Below are 9,143 nucleotides of genomic sequence, written 5' to 3'. Positions count from 1 at the left end.
TCAATGCGGAATGTCAATTATCCCAAAGAAATTTTTTCTGATGTGGAAGATCAGCCTAAGCCGCAACCACAGAGCATACTAAAATAAACCAAGAGCTCTGATACAAATTGTTGTGGAATTCGGGTTAATTTCCACCAATAATAACAAATTCACCTTGAAAAGTATAATCTAGGTGACTAGTGTGAAAACGATTGTACTAAAAATCACCCAAGGTAGATTCTCAAGAAAGAGGAGGGGTCACAATGGTCCCTCTTAAAACCCACTTTCCTTAGACAGAACTACCAAGACAAGTAATTTTAATAGGAAAATAATTAACAACAACTATACCCGACAATAACCATTAAATAGACATAAAGAGAACACCAAAATTTAACGATGTTAGGCCAAAATTATGCCTATGTCCTCAAACACTACTAAAATAATATTTCACTAATAGATGAGATATTACAAAGAGAGAGAAAGAATACAAATAGCCTTTAATATAGAAGAATGCTTATATTTGTGGGATACTTAACTAAGGAGGAGGATGAGGACTCTTTTTATAAAAAAAAGAATTTTTCCTCCTCCTTATACACAACCAATGTGAAATTTTGCCAAAAACCAACATGTACTACATTAAATAGATAGATCCAGCCATAATTTCTTCTTTCCATAACTATTTGTTACTGCTGTAAATAAAAAGATATCAACCTTAGATTTATCTAACAGTTAGCTTGCAATTTTATGTTTATTCATTATTTATTCAATGAAATGGAACTCAAATTAAAATCCTGTCAAATCAATAGATAACATCAATCTGGCGAGAAGTGCTTGCATTTCAATCTTATACGGTACAATAATGAATACAAAATTACAGTGTTAAAAAATAATTTTCTTTTTACAAAATTTAATGAATAAATTGAGATATATGTAAAAACAACCGTGGGGAAAAAATGTAGAAGTAAAAATAGTTGAGACAATGTGACCTCCTCAATCATTGTTTTCGGACATATACCCATGAAACAGGCAAAGTTCAGGTCTTTTTCTTGATTCCAAGTCTAACAGTTAGGGTGGAGATGGATTGCTTGAGATGGTCAGAGCAGGTACGGTGGTAATCAATCAAGAGACAAAGCTGCCTTATGGCTTCCCTCTTTTCTTCTTCACGAACCAACAATGTCTCATCTTTTTCTTTGCTCATCTTCTCCAATTCTCTCACTTTGTTCTCAACCTCACTCATCTCTTTCAACACTTTCAACTTCTCTTCTTCTCTTTCACTCAACTTTGCTTCCAAATTCATCACTTCCTTCCTTAACTTACCATTTTCGTTTTGCATTTCTCTCATCTTACCCTCAACTTCACTCATGGCTTTCAACTTCTCTTCTCATTCTTCACTCAACTTGGTTTCCAAATTCATCACTTCCACCGTTAACTTTACATTTTCCGTTCGTAACTCTCTCATCTTTTTCTCAACTTCACTCATGGATTTCAACTTCTCTTCTGCTTCCTTACTCAACTTGGCTTCCAAATTCATCACTTCCTCCCTTAACTTGTCATTTTCCCTTTGCATGTATCTCATCTTTTCGTTAACTTCACTCATGGCTTTCGACTTCTCTTCTCCTTCCTCCCTCAACTTGGATTCCAAATTCATTACTCTCTCCCTTAACAACTCTTCCTCATCTTCTTTCTGCATTTCTGCTACCAATACATCCACACTACTCTTCATACGTTCTACTCTGGTTTCACATTCCTCGTCTGTGACAATCGAAATGGGGGTCAGGAAATTTCGATCGTCTTCTAACTTATCCATCGTGATGTTTTTTCCCGACTCCATCATGTCTCTCAACTTCTTGAGCTGCGCTTCGAATGTGGCCACCTCTTGTTTGAGAGCTTCGTTCCCGGCTTCGAGTACGTCCACCTCTTGTCTGAGTGCTTTGTTTCCCGCTTTAAGTGTGACCACCTCTCGTCTGAGTTCTCCGTCTACCTCTTTAATTGTGGCCACCTCTTGTCTGAGTGCTTTGTTTCCCGCTTTTAGTGTGGCCACCTCTTGTCGGAGTGTTATGTCTTCCGCTTCAAATGTGGCCACCTCTTGTTTGAGAGCTCCGTTTCCGGCTTCGAGTTCGGCTACCTCTTGTCTGAGTGCCTTGTTTCCCGCTTTAAGTGTGGCCACCTCTTGTCTGAGTGCTTCTTCATCATCTTCAATTGTGGCCACCTCGTGTCTTAATGCTTTGTTTCCCGCTTTAAGTGTGGCCACCTCTTCTCTGAGCTCTCCGTATTCCTCTTCAATCGTGGCCACTTCTTGTTTGAGTGCCTTGATTTCTTGCTCAAGCCCTCTTTTCGTTGTCTTGTAAACCTCTGTGTTCTCATGCTGTATCCTTTCAACGACTTTGATCCTCTGGTACAACAGACGGATGCTATCATCGATTTTCTTGCGGAATTCCATAGCTAAATCCTCCATCTTTCTTTCCAGGACATGGAAATTAAAATTGTTTCCCAACGACAACCGTCTGACCAGCTTAGTTTTAGGCGGCATGGATTTGCTGGTGCTCTGGTCTTTCTCTTGTGTTGTTTGCAGATCAGTAATCGGCAACTCAAATGGGCTTTTCATTATGGAATCCAACTTTGGTTGCAGACGATCAACCTCCACTTTCATCTGAGCAGCTTCGTTAAGCATTTTACTTTTATTGTCCTCCGGAAAACCAGAACACACTGGCTCACTCTTTCTTAATAATGTTTCCAGTTCTAGAATTCTAGCATTCAGTTTACGTTTCTCATCTCTCAAGGTACTGATTTCACGAACATTACTCTTCACTTCGTCTTCTGATTTGTTCTTCTCTTTGCGTAGGGCATCCACATCGGATTCCAAGCCCATCACCTGCACCTGCACCTGCAAGCCTTCTTTTTCTTCTACCATTATCTGCTCAGCTGCACTTTTTCTTGCTAATTCCTCTTTCAGGGTTTTCTCCTGAACCAGATACTGGGAAATTTCTTTGGATTTGGTATGCAGCTGAACTTCTAACTCCTCCTTCATTTGATTTACCTGATCAAATGACTCGTTGATTTTGCATGATATACCCCTTTTGGCTTCACGTTTTTGAGCACGTAAATAGTCCACTTCTTTTTGTAGATTACTGACCCGAGCCAATGAATCCTCCATTTTTGATGTTAAACTGTTTTCATTCTCCTTGATTTTGTTCAAGTGTTGAGCCACTACTTCCTCTGAGATATGCTCAACCAGTGCCTTGCTTTTCTCTCTTTCCTGTTGCAGTTCGGCTGTGATGCCATTAATCTGAACTTCCAACTCTCTTCTCTGGTTGTGCTGAGACTCAAGCTCAGTTTTCAAGCCAAAAAGTCTCTTTTTTGTCTCATCCATTTCGTTTCTCAAATATCCATTCATGGTTTCTATTTCTTGAATTTTAGTTAAAGCAGCCTTATGGTCAAAATCCAGAGCTTCCTTCTCTTTTGTCCTAGAGGCCAATTGATTCTTCAAGTCAAAAATCTGTGTGTATGCTCCTCTAAGTTCATCCTCCATGTCCATTGACCTCTTTCTGAAGGAATTTCGATTCGAGTTAATTTCTACATCCTCAGAGGAATAATATTCTGAATCTGAGTGTTTGCCATGTTTAGAACAACTTGCCTCTAGTCCTTCGCCAGCTTCCATACCTAGACCTTGTTTAAGATGATCATACTGAGCGTACAGCAACTGGTACTGTTTGTGAAAGTCTTCCACAAGTCTAACAAGTTCTGTCTCCTTCTTCCCTCTGTTCCTCCTCTTAACAAATTTCAAGATTTTTTCCACTTTCTTATCAACATCTGTAAAAAAAATATACTTCGGAATCTATAATCGACAGGTAAACGAAGTGGCATATGCCTACGAGAAGATGAGGATGACCAGAGACGCAGGCAAGATATTGTTTCTGGGGTGCAAACCTTTAGGAAGTAAAACCATACTAAAATAACAGGAAAATGGTCTGTTTTGAGTGAAAAGCCTAACAACAACTAATAAAACCAAGTGTTGATCCAATTGATTTTAGGAATTCTAGATATCAGCAAGGTGCACATGATTTTACAGGAAATGAAGTTTATTGTTTTAAAGAACCTGTTTTATACACATTCACTTGCTCCATCGTTTTGAATATCAGTATAACCCTCAGAGGTCTTTCTTCAGTCTATTGCGTCGTCTCCAACATGAAAATTTGCAGCAGATTTGATTAACGAATCCCCGAGCACAAACAATGCAGTTCCCCTCGCAAACACATCAAACAAAATCTCTGGAAATAAGTTCACATAACACTAATGAATTATGTTTGACATTGCTCCGTTTAAACACAGGAAAGTCCATAAAGCATGAAATCATAAACAGTTCGGAGGTCACTACTTTTTAGATGGTTTACTGTCATTGTTCCTCCCTCTTCACTAACATGGAGTGCAAATAGAAACAAGAAAAACAAAACTACTCGAAATTCAATGTCTTACCAAAGACATGCAATGAGGCATCCATGTTAAAATCTTCAATGAATACGTTTCACCTGTCTAGAAGAATTCATCTCTTCTATTTATATATAAAATTACAATCAGAATCACATAATTTTAATGTACATAAAGACTAGAAGAAATCAATAAAACAATCAATAAATCAAAATATAAATATAAATAAACAAAACTTGAACTTGAAAACCGAAACAGTCATTGAAACGAGGACTCATTGACACATTAAATCATCAATGGAAGTATTGCATAGTCAAAAATCTAAACAGAAGAAGTAAATTAGCCAACCATTTTGGAAACACCTATCCAAAATCAGCGTCTCCAACTATAACAATCATAGCTAACAAACAAAAGAAGGGGAAAAATCTTTTATTGCCCTAAACACATTTTATACATCTAGGAATCTTCCTTCCTCTGAGGAATCTAACCTAACAAGCAGCATAAGGATTATTCTAATGCATAATTTTATATGATTATGACAATGAGGCCCACGAAGAAAAATAGTATCAAAATACAAACAACTTTTCATATTTCCCCCTTTAAAAACAACTACCAGTCGACATCACTCTCATTGCAATTTTGCACCCACAGCGTCGCAGCAATCTTAATCCGGTGATTAAGATTACGTATACAGAATCCAATTCCGAGTTCAATCTAACAAGAATCATTATATCAGAAAATGTCATGCAGTTTTTTCGAAATGAAAAAAGAAGAAGCTGTATTTGTTCCATTTTCGTTGTAAAAGGAGGTTCTTATTAACAGGAAACAACGACAATGAAAACACGTCTTACCTGGGAATTGAAGGAGAATATTCTCTCTGGCCCCTGCAGATCAAAAAAATAATGGCAAATGAATTTTTTGTTTTGGCGCTTCTTTTTAATATAAATTCCCTTGGATTTCGCTTCTCAATTACGCTCTAATTGATTGTATTAGCCAAAAATAATAATGAGATCATTTCATTCATTCATTGCCACGTGGATGATGTCCCGCGCTTTCTTTTTTAGTCTTTTGTCTTGTCTTAATTTAGATCTTTCCTTGGGTTTATGAAACAAGGTTTTCAATGGTCTTTCGAGTAAAAAGAGTAAAATTTTATATTAAGGGGTTGAATTTTTAAACTTTGAAAATATGATAAATTTATAAAATATTTGGGAATAAAAACATATTTTCAATGAAAAATATATAAAAAAAATTTAAATATATGATTATTTTAAATTTTCATAAAACGACTGTCTTCATCCGTCCTTTCGATCTATCTCTGATTTTAACAGTTTAAAGAAAGAGCACGTAAAAAGGTTAAAGGTGGCTTAGGGAAGGTGTTTGATTCACTTTATCTAAAGATTGTAAGATGTAATTTTAAATTTTAATATAAGATTATAGTATTTAGCTTATTAGCGATACAAACAAGTTGTAAACTCACATTACAGACTAGATGTAATACAAGATGTAATCTCTTAATTATTCATTCCTTAGATAATTTAAGATTACATACGTGATCTTAAATTTATGATTAATTTATCATTTAACTTTTTTCATGTTAGTCAAGTTAATTATTTTTCACAAGTAATTTTTATTAATAATACGAAACGAATTAACTAAATAAAATGTAGCTCTAAATAATTTTATATTCTCCTAAGTAAACATCATACTCCTACGTTCCCATAACAAAACATGTATGCCCACATTCAAAGTGAGTCAAACAAAATAATATAATATTCTCTATAAATATATTCTACAATCTTACATTTTATGATCTTATTATCGGATGAAATTTTATATTTCGTGAACCAAACATACCTTAAATCTTTAATAATGTGTTATCATCGAAAGCTCGTATCCTTTGCCAAAATGCTTGATAAAATGCCTGCAACCCTGTTCATATGATTATGGCGATTAATGGATGCTAAATATAGTACAATGATCCTACTATTGTACCAAAAACTACAGGATTATGATTAAAACTACAAAGAAAAAGGAAAAGAATCATCTGTATCAATCCTGTTGATGATTATGGTGATTTACGTATGCTAATCCGAGGTATCACCAACTGCTAATCTTAGACGATCGGTGCTCAAGGACATGGTAATTACTTTCGACCGACTTTCTCTCGTATTCTTTACACTCCGACTCGAGGGAATGCCGGTTGGGCACACTTTCCATTTGGTATCCCTGCAATTATTCAATAAATTCTTTTGTTCTGGTTTTGTTTTTTCTTTTGTCCTGGTGTTGGTAAATTTTGGCCTGAACCCTTTAAGGCCTTCACATTATTGTTTTTTCTTCTTTTGTAAACTTTTATTGTCTGGAATCTTGGTGAAAATTGATCTCCTTGGTGGGGTTGATTTGAAAATGACTGACCTTTTCTCTGGAATCTCGGAACACGCCGAGTTTATATCGGAACTAAACGATCTTACACCAGAAGCCACAGATTGTGCATCACTAGAGGCTAGCAATGGATCCTCAGCCACTGTATTAATCTCAACTCTGCAAGTACTTGAGGATGCTTCATTGCTGTCGCAACCGTCTTTCGGTTGGGCCCCGGAATTGGGCTTCGACTTGAAAAATGTGGATTGGAGTCGCCACCGATCATTTATTTAAAAATAAATGGGTTGATCGGATACCCTATTTCTTACCTGATCTACGTCTTACCAGAAATATATCGGGCTCGGGAGTCGGTTACGGTCAAGGAAGGATTAGCACCCTTGAACCGCCCTTTCGGTACTACGTAATTTCCAGTTGTCTTAATTAAGAAAAATAACAAGTTAAATTAAAAGGTAAAGTTTCGATCCTAATTACTTACCCTTGATTGATTTGAAAAAAAAATCGAGAAATGTGTTAGATAAACAAGGTAAAGAAAACAAATAAGATACAAGAGAAAAATAAAATAAATAAAATAATAAGTAAGATAAGAAAAAAATAGTAAAGTAATAATTATATATAGTAATATTTGAAAAAAGGAAAAAGAAATATAAATATATATATATATATATATATATATATATATATATATCAAAGTATTAATAAAATAAATAAGCTGTATATGTACATCAAATACTTAAAAATAGAAAAGTTACCCTCCCAATTCACCGAAAGTGGGGCTTTAGTAAGAAATAAGACAAAAATGAGCCCTCTAGGTTAGTAGTATAATATAATGTTTTAATAATAATGATAAAGACACAAGGTTTTTTTTTAAAATAATATAATAATAATGAATAAAAAAAACGAAAATAATAAAAATAATATAAATATAAAGTTATAAGATATATTACATAAATAAAGAAATAATCAAATAAAAATAATTAAGAATATATATTTAATAATATGTATATAAATAAACTATTAAAAGTATAAAAAATACATACGACTAGATAAAGATAATTATAATATATATATAGTAATATTAGACTTATAAATAAAATATTAAATAAATATATATATAATAATAATAATAATAAAATATAGTAAAAAAAATCAAATGAAAATAATTTAATATATATATATATATACATATAATAATAACATGAATAATAAAAAATGAATAAAATATCCATATAATAAATAAAGAGACTAATATAGATTTTTAAAAAACTCTTCCCCTCCTTTAACCGAAAATCAAATCGGTTTTTAAAAATAAGCCTCGGGGTAGATCTAGGTTCGAAACATCGAAACCCCGCCCATTTTGGTCATCGGCGCAACCCATGTTTTGGGTTATTCGAACCAAATTTCAAGAAAAATAACGTGCACATTCAAAAGAAAGAAAAAAGAAAATGCTACATTTTATTTCCTTTTCGAATCCTTTACAATAGCTTTGCCTTTGTATCTTCCCGTGCTTTCCTATGTGTTTTGTGTGTAAATCGTGTCTTACAATGGTGAGTTACAATGGCTATTTATAGTGCTTGTGGATCCTATCTTTAGGAGTTTAAATCATAAAATTCTATCCTATTTTTTGAATCCTAGCAAAATTCTATCATATCTTTAGGAGTTTGAATCCTAAAATTTTATCCTATTTTTAGGAGTTTGAATCCTAGTAGACGAAAAATGTGTGTTGACAGCTGCCCCTCTTTGCCTATAGTCGTGTAACGGGGATAGGGCAAAGATTAAAAGACACACTTTTCGTTCAGTGGAGTTGAAAATTAACTCTGATGTTTCAATAACTCCCTGTCGAATTGAGTTACGGATGACTCCTCCATCGTGAAGTCGAGTTCATCTTGAAATGATATGAAATTAAAGCCGTAGTTCGAAATTTGAATCAGCACGTGGCTTCTCGTTACCCTTCGGTCTTCTTCTCGGTTTAAAGACCTTGGATCGGAATAGAACTGAGAAATCTTCATTGACAGATAGCTTTTTCTTGACTTAAGCTATGCTGTTTGAAAATGTTTGCTTGTCACTAAGGCACGGCTAACCCAGGTCCTCTCCTCGACTTGAAAACCTCGACTGCAACCGGAAAGTAGTGCGATTGATGTGTCATCGAGCTGAATGGAGTCGAACTCGACAATTTTGATGGCAAATAATCCTTCTTTGAGTTGGATATCCTTCGTCGTGAAGTTGAAATCCAAGTAAGTAGCATTGTTCCAAGTCCAATATCCTCCGTCGTGAAGTTGAATTTGGCTCTGGAACCGGAAAATTGTTTGTTGACAACCAGCCGTCCCTTCGTTGTGAAGTTGAACTTGTGTTGTCTCGAGTCC

At 34.8% G+C, this 9,143-nt stretch overlaps 2 protein-coding genes across 2 annotated transcripts; both read right to left on the bottom strand.

Moving 5' to 3' along the window:
- Nucleotides 1-1,004: 1,004 nt before the first annotated feature.
- LOC120117434 (protein NETWORKED 4B-like) lies at nucleotides 1,005-1,366 on the bottom strand. The gene has a single exon (XM_039137723.1). The coding sequence runs from the start codon at nucleotides 1,340-1,342 to the stop codon at nucleotides 1,013-1,015; it is 330 nt and encodes a 109-aa protein (XP_038993654.1). The 5' UTR covers nucleotides 1,343-1,366; the 3' UTR covers nucleotides 1,005-1,012.
- Nucleotides 1,361-4,103, bottom strand: LOC120117215 (COP1-interactive protein 1-like). The gene is made up of 2 exons (XM_039137506.1): nucleotides 4,076-4,103; nucleotides 1,361-3,789 (listed from the first exon to the last, which is right to left on the bottom strand). Exons 1-2 carry the CDS (start codon nucleotides 4,101-4,103, stop codon nucleotides 1,361-1,363), a joined length of 2,457 nt encoding a protein of 818 aa, XP_038993437.1.
- Nucleotides 4,104-9,143: the final 5,040 nt, after the last annotated feature.

Source organism: Hibiscus syriacus, unplaced genomic scaffold (assembly GCF_006381635.1).
Source record: "Hibiscus syriacus cultivar Baekdansim isolate YM2019G1 unplaced genomic scaffold, ASM638163v2 tig00110319_pilon, whole genome shotgun sequence".
In the NCBI taxonomy this organism is placed as follows: domain Eukaryota; kingdom Viridiplantae; phylum Streptophyta; class Magnoliopsida; order Malvales; family Malvaceae; genus Hibiscus; species Hibiscus syriacus.
The sequence above is the reverse complement of the archived record's forward strand: the minus strand, read 5'-3'. Positions and strand labels throughout refer to the sequence as shown.

Coding starts and splice junctions, on each gene's coding strand:
- LOC120117215 (XM_039137506.1), bottom strand. CDS start 4,103: ATGGAGCAAGTGAATGTGTATAAAACAG. Junction 3,790..4,075: donor AGTGAATGTGTATAAAACAG/GTTCTTTAAAAC, acceptor TTTTTTTTACAG/ATGTTGATAAGAAAGTGGAA.
- LOC120117434 (XM_039137723.1), bottom strand. CDS start 1,342: ATGAGTGAAGTTGAGGGTAAGATGAGAGAAATGCAAAACGAAAATGGT.